This window comes from Homalodisca vitripennis, chromosome 5 (genome assembly GCF_021130785.1).
Source record: "Homalodisca vitripennis isolate AUS2020 chromosome 5, UT_GWSS_2.1, whole genome shotgun sequence".
NCBI lineage: Eukaryota > Metazoa > Arthropoda > Insecta > Hemiptera > Cicadellidae > Homalodisca > Homalodisca vitripennis.
The window spans coordinates 106,252,873-106,268,163 of NC_060211.1; the positions used below are offsets into that span (position 1 = coordinate 106,252,873).

Genomic DNA, 15,291 nt, shown 5'->3' on the forward strand with positions numbered 1-15,291 from the left:
AATTTTATAGTAGATACAAATATTTTAAAACTTTAACTTATGCTGTTTTTTTTTCACATATTGAGGTAAAAAAATAATAACCAACTATTTTGTACAGCTAATAAGATTTTATTACAGACATTCCCCCCCCCCACCCCCCCCCCCCCCCACCCCCCCCCCCCCCCACCCCCCCCCCCCCCCACCCCCCCCCCCCCCCACCCCCCCCCCCCCCCACCCCCCCCATTGTTCACTCTGTTTGAACAAACGGCACTACCCCAAGTAAGAATGAAGTTGCTTGTTCCTCCCAAACAGCTTAACATTTCAAGAGTAAATGTCTCTTTGCTGTACCAGCAAGACTTGGGTGGTCCAGTGTCGAAACTGGAGGAGTGGACAATAGATATGTCAGATAAACAGCCAGGAGATTTTATTTCAACAGGGATGTTTGACACCAAATACATCACTGGATATTACTACTTCAACAGCAGCTTCCAGAGCAGTCACTGCTTGGCCGAGTGCCACAGTTCTTCTACACCCCAGCTTTGTATTCCTGGTAAGTTACTATATTCCAAAATCTTACAATTTCTTGCATACCATTTTCCGTTGTACTGCGAAAACTGTTCACCTGTGAAACCCATGTCTTACCTGTTTTAGTAAGATTAAAAAAATCTATGTTTATGATTATATATGTACTACTACTGCATATGGTATCTAAATGTTCAGAGAAAAATGATCTTCTTGTTAAAAAATCTCTATTTTTATATATTTTGTTATATTAAATTAAATAAAAAAGAAAAATCTACTTAAAGTTCTAAAAACTAATCAAAGTAGGAAAATATTTACTGTGAAATTTAATTTAACATAATATGAAAGTGCATCTCGCTCTCTGTTGTACCACCAATTTTTGTGTAAAACTATGGCTAAAAATGTCATGCATGACCATCCAATAAAAAAAACATGTAACATCTCTGATACTCTGATGCTCTGATACTCAAGTAAATGCTGCTAGTAATGTTTAAAAAGTACTATTTATTTACTTATAAAAAGCTTTCAAAGTTATTTACAAGAAGAATCAACATGACTGTTGGTTCCAAAAATGTCACTAAGAACACTAGATTCCAAGTTCACTTGTATTTGGGAATCGTGTAAACTTCACTGTCACTTATTTGTACTAATTATTATTCTTTTGTAAGGATAATAGAACCCCGGGCATTTACCATCGTTATATGATACAAAAAGTATAACACCTTGTTTTCCTTTTTTAATATATAACAATGACACATATCCGAAATCCTATTATCCTTTCAAACCTTTCATCTTCAATAACAAACTTTAAAAAAAGTATTCTTCTTTGTGTTTATAGAATCACAATTAAAAGTGATGAATACTAGTGGTATGTAAATAAAAGTGATTAATTTGTCTTGAAATGCAAAACATTGTTTTAAATAGTATAAGAAGCACTAAACCAATACAATGACTTTCATTCAGTAACACAGTTGATACATCAAAGATAAGTTTTCCATCACAACATTTGAGTAATCAGAAAGATCAGGTAATACATTGCATCTGGTGACTATTTCTATTTGCTAGTTTATTTACTATAAGATGTATTTAATCCTTGTCTTTGAATGTTGGCTAATTGTAACGAAGTAAGTGTTAGGGGCAATAAACCAGGTTTTTACCACAGTTCCACAGATGATAGTAAATTGCTACTTTGTTTTCAATAGTTCCGCTCATTATATTATGTAAAGGCTTATGGGCAAAGTTACGTCTAGACTATAACTGAGAATTAAATTCGTTGAGTCTAAACTGTGTTAAATATGGAAATCCAGAAAATAAAATAAAAAGCTTTAGAAAATATTAATTAGACTACTTGAAGTATTCTTTAGATTAATCTTGTTTTTGAAAAACAGGTAAAGGTTAGTTCAACCAAATTTTGAAATTATGATCTCATTATGATTTATGAAATTAATGAAACCTATATCTTGGTCGTATTTACAAAACATGTTATCTTGGCCCTGCACAAATGACAACTTTGTATTTATATAATAAAAAAGTGTTCCTTTTTTTAAAAAAAAAGATGTGATGTATATAAACCCTTAAAAATAATCTTAAATATATTGTGTGATAAACATTTTATAAAGTTTAATTTCATTTTGATTGTTGAAAAATGTATGTACAGGGTTTGCATTATTTCAAATCTGTATTAATTATATGTATTTCTTCATATTCAGTTTAAGCATATGGGTTGAAATAGAAATTGGGCAACTGAAGTTGTTCATGTTGATCATGAATCTACATTTTACTAATCAACAAGTTGTTTAGGTTACATCTAAGTTTCGGGTTAACATCTTTTAAATGAAGATGTAGTGTGAACCAAGAAACTTAGATGTTTAATTATTTTAAACATGACGGAAAGTAATTGTAATAATAGCGATCTTGACTGCATTGTATTTTTCTAGGTTCAAGAAGAGGTATCCAGGTAATGAGTGTTATCATGCTGATTGCCTCAATTGGTTTTGCACTTTTGGCGCTATTGGTTTTGAGGAACAAATTCTACAAGAAAATAATTGATGGTAAAGTATTTTATTTTCTTTAAGGGTTAGTAATAAATAATATTTGTTATTTTAGTCGCTGGATCTTTTCTGTTATACGTATAACACTATTAAAATAGAATTTTTTTATCGTTTACTTGAGGATTAAGTAAAAGTACGACTACAATGGTTGTGATTAGTTATTTTAAAGCAGGGTTCTGTAGAAGCAGCTTTCTTATCTAGTATATCCTTATCTCTGTCTGCGCGATAAGCGAGCCTCTGCCGACGTGCGCTGCCAGTGCGTGTACATTCCTTGCAGCAACCAGTTTATTGTAAACCTACTATGAACTTTCTTCGCCTAGTGGTTGCTTATAGAAGTGAAGGAGACACAATTAGGTTTTTCCAGCCAAAGTCGATTTTACATAATCCCCGAACATGTTCCCGTGGCCACGATACGGTTTTAATGTAAACTCGTTGGTGGGTTTGTTCTAAACGTGAGTGCCGTGAGTACAAATCGATTCGTATCAATACATATTTAACAAGTTCAAAACTCTCATCCTGTAAGGTATTCTTTCATTTACAGTTGGTCAAAGAAATTAACAACAATACAATTTTGTGAACATGAATTAGAAATCAACTATAACCCTACAGTTGATTGGTGTAATTATATGTGAGAAATTTGTGCCGACAATATTCTATGCAACCCTATTCAAATTGGGGGACTGAACACTACCGTAGAGTTTGATGAAAGTTTATTTTCTCCTCGTAAAATCAATGTCGAACTTGTACTACCACAACAGTGGGTGTTCGGAGGAGTTTGTCGGGAAAGTCGTGAGTGTTTTTTAGTAGCCGTTGCTGAACGTTCCACGGCTCAGCTATTGCCTATTATTAAGGAATATATCCGACCAGGTACAGCTATTATATCAGACGAGTAGCAGGCATATAACGGGATCTACAAATTAGGTTATAAACACTATACAGTGAACCATACATACAATTTCGTGGATCCTAACAGTGGTGGACACACACAAACAGTTGAAAGTACTTGGCGTCTGGCAAAACAGCGTAATAAAAATTAATGCGGGACCAGCCGTGTAATGTTAGACTTATACTTGTGCGAGTTTATGTGGCGGCGGAGACACAAAGGAAAGGACCTGTTCGAGGAAATACTACGCAATATCACAGAGTATTGGCCTTCTTTATCAAGTTAAACAGGTAACTTGAATTTTATGTATAAAAAATTTTGTCTGGACTGTTGCTGTTGCATGACAATGCCAGACACCATACTGCAAAAGAAACACAAACTCCAATCAAGAAATTTGGATGGGAACATATGGACTACCCACAGTACAGTCCGGACATAGCGTCAAGTGATTTTCACTTGTTCCGCTTCCTAAAGGAGTTTCTTAGCGAGAAGCGCTTCCCTTTAATTTTCACTGTTTGTAAATTGCTATGTGTCACAAGCAATTTGGGTTAACAATAAAATTCTTAAAAAATAAAGAAATTTTACTTAATTCTGTTGTATATTAATCTACTTACGAGTTTTTTTTAACATGCTCCATAACAGTTAGTGTAGTGTTTTGTGGGCTACATGCAGGTCTAGAACAGTCACTAATTGTGCAGTTTATGTCTGATTCCAGCTATTCATCTCATAATATAGAGAATGTATACTAGTTTTGGGAGTTTCTGCAGGATAACTTTTACAATGAGCTCAAGGTGGATCAGTTTGTCATATCCTAATCAATTACAGCATTATTAATACACTCACAAATCCAGAACAAGTGCTGTTCATATAAAAGTCCAGCTATCAGGCTCATATTGAGAAGATTTACAAGTTTAAGGATTTTCCCCAGTATAACTGATACATTGAGTGGATCTGTTCTACATTTTGAAAGCAGTTACTGCAGTGTTTTTTATTTGCAGGTCCAGAAAAATCCCCAATTGTGCTGTTCATATACGAGTCTAGTTATCCATCTCATATTGAAAACATATACAAGTTCAGAGAGTTTCCCCAGTATAACTGATACATTGAGTGGATCTGTTCTACATTTTGAAAGCAGTTACTGCAGTGTTTTTTATTTGCAGGTCCAGAAAAATCCCCAATTGTGCTGTTCATATACGAGTCTAGTTATCCATCTCATATTGAAAACATATACAAGTTCAGAGAGTTTCCCCAGTATAACTGATACATTGAGTGGATCTGTTCTACATTTTGAAAGCAGTTACTGCAGTGTTTTTTATTTGCAGGTCCAGAAAAATCCCCAATTGTGCTGTTCATATACGAGTCTAGTTATCCATCTCATATTGAAAACATATACAAGTTCAGAGAGTTTCCCCAGTATAACTGATACATTGAGTGGATCTGTTCTACATTTTGAAAGCAGTTACTGCAGTGTTTTTTATTTGCAGGTCCAGAAAAATCCCCAATTGTGCTGTTCATATACGAGTCTAGTTATCCATCTCATATTGAAAACATATACAAGTTCAGAGAGTTTCCCCAGTATAACTGATACATTGAGTGGATCTGTTCTACATTTTGAAAGCAGTTACTGCAGTGTTTTTTATTTGCAGGTCCAGAAAAATCCCCAATTGTGCTGTTCATATACGAGTCTAGTTATCCATCTCATATTGAAAACATATACAAGTTCAGAGAGTTTCCCCAGTATAACTGATACATTGAGTGGATCTGTTCTACATTTTGAAAGCAGTTACTGCAGTGTTTTTTATTTGCAGGTCCAGAAAAATCCCCAATTGTGCTGTTCATATACGAGTCTAGTTATCCATCTCATATTGAAAACATATACAAGTTCAGAGAGTTTCCCCAGTATAACTGATACATTGAGTGGATCTGTTCTACATTTTGAAAGCAGTTACTGCAGTGTTTTTTTATTTGCAGGTCCAGAAAAAATCCCCAATTGTGCTGTTCATATACGAGTCTAGTTATCCATCTCATATTGAAAACATATACAAGTTCAGAGAGTTTCCCCAGTATAACTGATACATTGAGTGGATCTGTTCTACATTTTGAAAGCAGTTACTGCAGTGTTTTTTATTTGCAGGTCCAGAAAAATCCCCAATTGTGCTGTTCATATACGAGTCTAGTTATCCATCTCATATTGAAAACATATACAAGTTCAGAGAGTTTCTCCAGTATAACTGATACATTGAGTGGATCTGTTCTACATTTTGAAAGCAGTTACTGCAGTGTTTTTTATTTGCAGGTCCAGAAAAATCCCCAATTGTGCTGTTCATATACGAGTCTAGTTATCCATCTCATATTGAAAACATATACAAGTTCAGAGAGTTTCCCCAGTATAACTGATACATTGAGTGGATCTGTTCTACATTTTGAAAGCAGTTACTGCAGTGTTTTTTATTTGCAGGTCCAGAAAAATCCCCAATTGTGCTGTTCATATACGAGTCTAGTTATCCATCTCATATTGAAAACATATACAAGTTCAGAGAGTTTCTCCAGTATAACTGATACATTGAGTGGATCTGTTCTACATTTTGAAAGCAGTTACTGCAGTGTTTTTTATTTGCAGGTCCAGAAAAATCCCCAATTGTGCTGTTCATATACGAGTCTAGTTATCCATCTCATATTGAAAACATATACAAGTTCAGAGAGTTTCCCCAGTATAACTGATACATTGAGTGGATCTGTTCTACATTTTGAAAGCAGTTACTGCAGTGTTTTTTATTTGCAGGTCCAGAAAAATCCCCAATTGTGCTGTTCATATACGAGTCTAGTTATCCATCTCATATTGAAAACATATACAAGTTCAGAGAGTTTCCCCAGTATAACTGATACATTGAGTGGATCTGTTCTACATTTTGAAAGCAGTTACTGCAGTGTTTTTTATTTGCAGGTCCAGAAAAATCCCCAATTGTGCTGTTCATATACGAGTCTAGTTATCCATCTCATATTGAAAACATATACAAGTTCAGAGAGTTTCTCCAGGATAACTGTTATATTGAACCAAGGTTGGATCTCCTGGACATATCCAAAACAGAATCTATGGTGAGTAACCTCTTTTATTTCCATATAAAAAATCTAAACAAATAATTAAGAACAGTGAATCTTTGTATATGTGTCATTGAGCAATGCAAAGTTACTGGGCTTAACCCATTAACCACTTATCATTTTATGATTTTATAAGTATTAGAGTGTATACTTTTGCTTGCAGTGTGATATAAATATATGTATAGAAATTGAGAATATACTTTAAAATTTTGTTTCAGAATCCATGGCAATGGTATTACAAGGCATTTGAAGAGGCTAACTATGTGCTTGTATTTACATCTCCAAATGACAACTCAAAGAAGGGTATCCATGAGGACAATGTGTATCGCAATCTGCACACCTACGCTCTCAAACTACTAATCGTATACTTGTTGCATAAAAACAAACTCAAATTCTCAGTAGCATCCGTCAAACTCCCTGGATGTTCTTGGGAATCACTTCCTCCTGAAGCTAAAATTGTAGAGAAAAGGTAATATGTGAATACTAGAATACTATGCACTCTTTTTCATTATATTATATTCCATTTAACAAAATCTTAGTACTTTAAATTTGATTTTGTTAGTTTCTTTTTTTATGTTTGAACATTAACTTGGGAGATAGCAATTTAACTGTTTACTTAAACATAAATTACGTCTGTGCTTTTCAGTAACTCAGTTATAAAAAACTCAAAATTTCTTTAAAAAATAATGTATTTTATGTCTTTTTCTGCTGGCTGGGTCTGTAATTAGAATGCTTAACAAATAACCAAAATGTCACCAGTTCAGCCCTTCTACTGGGCAAAGCTCAGATATCTCTTTCTCTTGATTAGTTGGTTACTGGTTATGGTAAATAATGTTTTTTTTAAATTTATATTCACTTCCCCAATTTCTATATAGCAGCTACCTCATCAGTGGTAAGGGTGCTAAGGTACTTAGTGTGCACACTTTAAGCAAGAGATTTTTCACTGTCTTCTATATAATTTATTTGTTCTGTTTTCCATCCTTAGATTCATTCAAGAATCTAAATCTTATTGGCTGAAAATAGGGTAAAAAAAGATGGTTTGGGTTTTTTTCAAAGGACTTCATTCTTCTCCTCTCCAAAAACAATTTGTATTGGCACAAAATAACTTATAAATTATTAGATTGAGTCTTCATCATCAGTAAATCTCTGCTCGAACTGGGCTTGTTGTGACCCTACAACACCATTTGGAAATTATCCGTAGTGAATTCTTCCATTTTCATTTAGTGTGCCTAAGATATCTTCCAGGTAAATTGATAAGGGTTTTATTGTAAGATCCATTACAGACTGAAAATTACTTTCTGCACTCGTAGCAGTTATACTGATTGCTTGGGAGGATAACATTCTTTTTTGGTCTTCAAGTGTAACTTTTAAGGCAGCTAAAAATTTTGTTTGTTGCTTTTATTATTTCATATTGGCTTTTCATCAAATTGGATTCTACAAACATCAGAGCTTGCTGTCAGGGGAGTAATATCTTCCTTTACTTTGGAAATATGTTTTTTACATTCGCTTGCACTTATTTGGGTAACAGTTATATCTTTTAAAACTTTTGAATCATTTCTCTTACCAACCTTTTGCGGTACAACTTGCACTGCATGGACAATGAAGTCTTCATCTACAGGAGAACAAAGTTCCTCGATTTTATTTCTCCCTCTTCTCTCAATTCCTCAAATGATTTGTAGGATCGACCTGGGTGATTTTGCGTCATTATTGGGATTTTCAATGTTCCTGCTAACCAAGAATTGTTTGTTTGCATAAGGATATCTTTTATATTGTGTTTTTGATCACCTCTGTTTAATATTGCTTTTAAAATACAAAACTGACTGCTTCAAACAATTTTTTATATTTTCTTTTTTAGAAGATGAATTTTCAAGTACTCGAGTTTATCATTGATTTGATTGCAAATTTTGCTCATCCATCTGCTCAAACAAATGTCTGCGAGTTAGTACTTTCATGCCTAGGTGCCTGATGAGCCTACGACAGATAAAAAAATTTGTTTGCAGAAAAAGTAAATCATTTATATTGATTTAATCTGACAAAATATCTTTAAACTCAATTATTTTAAAACTTATGGAAAACTTGTGGCTAAATTTTAATGTATATTAGCTTAAGGTCCAAATTCAAGGGCCCAGGTATGGAGAGGAAAATAACTTTAAACCTTTCCAAAAATTTAATCTATAACAAAAAATCTTTTTTTGGAAGGACATCTAATTCCACTCCACAACATCCATTCTCAACCTGATCTGTAGATTTGGGCAGGTGTAGTAGTAGATCATTAACATAAACCAGAGCTACAATGCATCATCAACCAGTTTGTGTTTTGGTTTTATCATGGTATATCTAGTAGTGAGGTCTTTTTCTGTTTCAATTCGCATACAAAAAGCCTTAATGGATTGTTACGATTCCAATTATTAAAAGTTCTTCTACCTACATTGAACTTCCTACAAATGTTTTACACTGATTCACCTTTGTCTAGGTGCTGTAAAGTATTAAGTATATCCTGTATTTTCATTGTTGTATGTTTATGTTTATTACTCATTTTCGAAAACATGTTTTCCTGCAGACACTACACAGTTAAAAACGAAACATATTAGACACATAACAATTGAAATCGATTTTCAACTGAACTGAGATGATTTGTTTATGTTTATCCGGAAACATAATAAACAAGTTGAATCCCGTCAATTTCTGCTGTGGGAAAATGTCCTGCAGGTGTTTTATCATTTCCTAGAAGACAACTGATTTATCTGGCGGCCAAACCAACCAGGGCCGAACCAGAGGGAGTCTACTATATTGACTTAATGATATTTTATTGAATTAAACTCTCAATTGCTAACAAATCATATATCTGACCCTTGAATTATTGATGCACTTACTGTACTTTGAAATCTTTAACTGTTCTAGATTTTCGTTACCCGAACAACTGACTCATCTGTTCAAGTTCTTGAATGTTCCACCTGTGAAGAATGGTAGCTCATTGTTAGTATCTGCTCTTCAACAACCGAGGAGCCCCCCGCAGTTTATTGTTTCGAGACCAATCACTCCACTTAAACTTCCCTTCAATTCTGGAGATTTTGATTTGGACAGGGAAGAAATAGAAGATGAAGAAGTAAGGAACTCTATAGTTATAAAAGGTTTCCAACTAAACCTGGATGAACAATCTACAAGTGAAGATGAAGAAGAGAATGATCATCAAGAACTGCCTTTTGTCGGACTTCAATTTTGAAACTTTATCTCGGTAGGTTATCTCCAATCATTTAATGGAAGAATGCAAAATTAATCCACTTCTCATCTAATTTATATTTTTCAAGAATAAAGTATATGACTTAAATGTATAGTCATATATCAATTTATCAGTTCTATTACTACTAAAAACTTTTCAAACATTCGATGGTTAAAAATTGGTAAGTGATACATTCAGCACAAATTAATAAAAAAATGTATTTTTATAAATCATCAATTTTTTATGTGTAAAATCCGGATAGATTTAATTTCTAATCTCTAAATGTAAAAATAAAAAAGTAGGTGCTTACGTTATCATTTAAAGTTGTGGACTGTGTATGACTTTACTTGTACAAGGCCTTTCCAGAAGTAAATATTTTACTACCATTTTAAGTCCATTAAACTTCCATATGGTAGGATAAAAGTTTTGTTCCATACTAAGATGTTATACATGTGAAATGAATCACATTCTATAAAAAAAATATTGTTTGTCACTTAAACATAGCAATATTTATACTCTCTCATTTTTAAGATCTGTATTACTACACAAAGTTCTTTCTATTTAATCGTAATTGGTTGAGTGTTAGCAATTGGAAAAGTTTCATTTCTGTCCATCTGACTATCTGTGCGCAAGATATCTTGTAGACAAACTGACCTATAGACTTACAATTTTGAATGAACCTTCATTTCTACAACACCACACTGAGTTTGTTGGTGCTGCATGTCACTCTCTGGGATTTAGCTGAGTATTAGCGAATATTTTTACATGGTCATATAGGTGATCATGATGGCAACAAGAAAATAACATATTCAATAAATTTGTAAATAAATTTAGTACAATCATAAGGGATTTTAACATATGTGACATTGTGTAGACTTTCATTAATAGAGTAAAAATATAAAATAATAGAGTGGAAAATCAATGTCAGTGTGAAAAGTCAAGATTTGATATCAGCACACTCTTGCATGGTTGTACACTCCCTAGCTCACTAAAGCTATTAAACTCAACCTAAAGAACAAAAATGTAAATGTATCATGTAGCAAGAAATCTCAAGAAAGATTTAATCTGTGACCTTTAAAGTTTGCATGAAACTTCTTTTCTGCATAGACAAGAATGAGTTCTCTAATGGTGCATGTCCAACCATAGAATTTGGTTTACCGCTATGGAAGTCTATCAATCAGTACACTGACACAATTTCTCTTTTATCTGCCGGATGGGACGTAAAAATGTCTCTTGTGTATGATTGTCTGCCTGTGTATATGTCCGCAAGACATCTCGAGAATGCAATGAGCTTTAGAATTGAAATGTTGCATACAATCACAGCGAAGCCTCTTGTACAACACATGGTGTGGCATACTCTTAATTTGTACTGGTAAACAATTTGTTCTCATAATTGAAATGTTGCATACAATCACAGCGAAGCCTCTTGTGCAACACATGGTGTGGCAACTCTTAATTTGTACTGGTAAACAATTCGTTCTCATAATTGAAATGTTGCATACAATCACAGCGAAGCCTCTTGTGCAACACATGGTGTGGCAACTCTTAATTTGTACTGGTAAACAATTTCGTTCTCATAATTGAAATGTTGCATACAATCACAGCGAAGCCTCTTGTACAACACATGGTGTGGCATACTCTTAATTTGTACTGGTAAACAATTTGTTCTCATAATTGAAATGTTGCATACAATCACAGCGAAGCCTCTTGTGCAACACATGGTGTGGCAACTCTTAATTTGTACTGGTAAACAATTCGTTCTCATAATTGAAATGTTGCATACAATCACAGCGAAGCCTCTTGTGCAACACATGGTGTGGCAACTCTTAATTTGTACTGGTAAACAATTTGTTCTCATAATTGAAATGTTGCATACAATCACAGCGAAGCCTCTTGTGCAACACATGGTGTGGCAACTCTTAATTTGTACTGGTAAACAATTCGTTCTCATAATTGAAAGTTGTATTTGTTCAAATTAATCTTTATTTTTGTTATCCTAAATAGTTTTTGTAAAACACAATTAAAAAAATAAAAACCATTCTGTAAAAAATGTATTAACTTGAATGTTTTATTTCGTAGCTTAGTTGGATGAATGATGCACCAAAATCTTAGGTACAAAACTAATTAATAGCTTCATATTCTGAAATGATCATATACACTGGCTTCTAAATTGCATGTCTGAAACAGAGTTAGTTTTAACCCTCTAATTGCAAGTAATTTTTCCTTACATGCTAGGAATGGTTTAAATGGGTTTTTAAAGCTACTATTATGGTTAGAATTTGATAATAAATGCCTTGAAAACCATAAAATAACACAAATCAATAAAATATAAAATGCAAAATGAATGCAAAATGGATGTCTTATACCTGGTACACTTACACAAGAATGCTCTGATTCCGACAACTTCCATCTAAGCCAACCACCGTTAATTTACGTTGGGCCCTCCTGCCAGCTTTTCCACAGACCAGTGAGTGCACGCAAGACTGGAGAAATTCCTTACATTGGGTGTGGGAATCTAACCTGTAACTCCAAGGCCAAATCTCACGTCCAATAGTAGTGCCTTAGACCACATTGCCATCCTGACTTGTTGTCTTGGGTGTGCAGATAACTCACTTACATATCTCTTTGTTAGCGCTCTAACATGTAATGATTGTGACCCATAGCGCTTATAGAGGTAATTGCTGGTTACCTTGATACTATATTCATCTTTGTACTATACAGATCATTCAGCATACTTACCAGTTAGTGCATAAAACACATTTTGAGTGGTAAATGGTTGTGAACCATACTATAGTAAGTGCTATAGCCTACTATTGTAAACTAACAAATATTATCATATTAATTAATAATGAACCTGTGATACATTCTTTACTTATGGATAAACCTGGTAGATTTATTATTACATCTTAGCTATTTCTAAATTGTAAGAACTAAAGCTGTACACATGTAAATATTAATGTGTTTTATGTTTTGTATGAAATAGTGTATCACATTCTATGTGAAGCCTGAATAACTTTTGTTTAGCATGGTTAAGTTTTTTTCTAAACATATGAAAATATGCTCCAAATCACCAATGAACATGTCTGAATTACGATAAATATAATTTGGATTACTTATTCCAAACAATGAAAATATTACTGTAAATAGCAAACAAGTTTATTGAATAAAGTACAATGTGTTTTGTATATAAGATGTTTTTATTGGTATTAAATGTTATATAAGATGTTTTTATTGGTATTAAATGTTATATAAGATGTTTTTATTGGTATTAAATGTTATTTATGTATGTGATTTTTATTTTACCTCCTCACTTATGAAAATAATTATAACATGATTTTTATCGCAAAGAGGAAATTGGGTCAACTTTTAAAATTCAGAAAGAAACATTTGAGGTCAGAAAACTGGTGAACAAGAACCACAGTTTACATAATTTCAAGACATAATTTAGTTATAATTTGAATCAAGAACTGATTAATCACGAAAAATTGTAATTTATGAGACGTGGCTCGTGAAATTGTGAATGAAGATCGACATATGTTCGTGAGCTACATCTGACACCGGTTGATCTAAGGTTGCCTCCACTAGTGTAGTGAGATTATCTCGGTTAGTTCTACTCCTGTGCCGTGGCAAGCCTCGCCACCCCCCCCCCCCCCAAATAACGTATCAATGCATTGGACAATTAAAATCTGTCTACCGATCGTTTCTGACTTTGGCACTAAATGAGTGGTACGCTTTAAGTAACGCGGTAGAGCGGTAGTAACCGCGATACAAACGGGTTTTTTGTACTTAAGTATTATTCAGTCGCCGAAGTAGGGTCTCCGGACGAAGTTGACCAACTCTTATTCTTTAGAGAAAATAGTGTTTTGGAAAGACGTGTGTTAGATAGATAGCACAGGGCTAAAATGTACAGTGTTATAAACAGGCTTCAAAGTTCGGTTCGTTGAATAATATAATGTTTGACGGTTTGAAAAGAGGTGCAGCACGGATTTTTGAGTACACCAGAATGTCAATTGGATTTATAACAAAGCTTAATAAAGATACCTTTTGGAGAAGAAAGTGGGTTAGTTACAACAGGTAAGGGGGCGTTTGCGTCCTGTTGACAAGAAATGACAGACTGAGCTGAGGGTTGAGCGGCAAGAGAAACATATAATGTTTAGAATTGGCGGCGGGTAACCGCCATCGTGTGGTATTGCCCTGATGCTCACGTCTGCCATGGCTAGTGTCGAGTGTTTACCATACGTACATTGAACTGTCCCCGCCCAATCTAGCGCTAACCGCTCTTATCGCGGCCGAGGCCTCGGCTAGTCTATTAACCATTGCTCCTCACTCACGTCCCGGAACGACTTCTACGCACACTTGACGATCGTTCTCTAACTGACTGAGTCTGTACTGCCTATTCGTGGACAAAAACGATCGGCAGTACTAAAATTACCGATTGGTAAAACATGTTTTTGGGGTTATTTGTGTATAAAACTATTTAGAAATATATAACAACAGAATAACGTAATTTATAAATAATATTTTAATTAAAGTTCGTTCTTTCTGTGTCTATTTTTCAACACTAACGTATCTGCTGTTTCTTTGCGCGGACTTTTGCTCCTCGATAGTAAACAGCTCCTAGCTAATTTGTATTTTATCTGTACGTCATACTTTGGTAGTTGTAAATAAATATATTCTCTATAAATATACATACATACATTTTTACTTAAATGTAATATACTGTGGAAGCTCATTTTATAACTTACCATTTCTATGACTTAAAAAGGAAAAATGACAACATTTTAAATATATTCATTTCCTTGCATCTCTGCAAATTCCTTTGAAGTAACGTGGTATTCTTAGGCTTCCCCGTCCCTAACTAAAGATAAATTAATTAAGTAAAGTTCAGATGAAAGTATTTGTTGATTATACTGAACCGACATTGTGTACCGGCGAAATCATTGTCTAGTACCGAAAGTTCGTCCACCGCTATATCTCTGACCCACAATCAGTATTGTGGGTCCCACAATAGACTGCAGCTCTGGGTCTGCCCCACGGTAGCGCTGTGTTGATATTTATTTGTCATCTTTGTATTTCTGTATTGGATACATGTATTTTCTAAACACCACAGAAAGGAAGGTTATTAGGTATACTCTATGTTATGTCGACACATCGAAAGACACAGAGATAAAAACTAAGGAATTTAAAATGGTTTATAGCGATAAATCGTCACCGAATTTCTCGCATATCGCTAGCGTCGAAATGCTAGAGCACCGCAGCTTGGTGGCATTTCTTGCAAATACTGCTAATGACGATAAAACGTCATCGTTGCACTTTTCGTAAGGATTAAATACAATACTACAGTTGCCTATTTGGTTTGAAAATAGACTAGATAATCGGACATTTTCGACTGGGAATTTAAAAAAGAGGTTTTGAGTGGCCACCCTGTCTTGCTTATTTTGGCATAGTTCATTCAATGCCTTTTGAACCAAGCTCAAGAAAAACAGATATTTAAAACACCACTTATTTTGAGTGCATGAAATAAAAACTGTGCATAC

General features: G+C 34.2%; 1 protein-coding gene across 2 annotated transcripts; it reads left to right on the plus strand.

Moving 5' to 3' along the window:
* Positions 1-228: 228 nt before the first annotated feature.
* Positions 229-13,040, plus strand: LOC124362653. Of its 2 annotated transcripts, XR_006922485.1 has the most exons (5): positions 229-529; positions 2,439-2,552; positions 4,434-6,531; positions 6,753-7,003; positions 9,436-13,040. XR_006922485.1 is itself a non-coding variant. In XM_046817345.1 (3 exons), exons 1-3 carry the CDS (start codon positions 6,529-6,531, stop codon positions 9,755-9,757), a joined length of 576 nt encoding a protein of 191 aa, XP_046673301.1. In that variant the 5' UTR covers positions 5,447-6,528; the 3' UTR covers positions 9,758-13,040. The 2 variants fall into 2 exon arrangements, 1 of the variants encoding a protein (XP_046673301.1); XM_046817345.1 differs by lacking the exons at positions 229-529; positions 2,439-2,552 and having other exon boundaries at positions 5,447-6,531.
* Positions 13,041-15,291: the final 2,251 nt, after the last annotated feature.

Bases quoted from the DNA above. Each gene is read 5' to 3' on its own strand.
- LOC124362653 (XM_046817345.1), top strand. The intron at 7,004-9,435 runs GTAATATGTGAA...TAACTGTTCTAG, and splicing joins GCTAAAATTGTAGAGAAAAG to ATTTTCGTTACCCGAACAAC.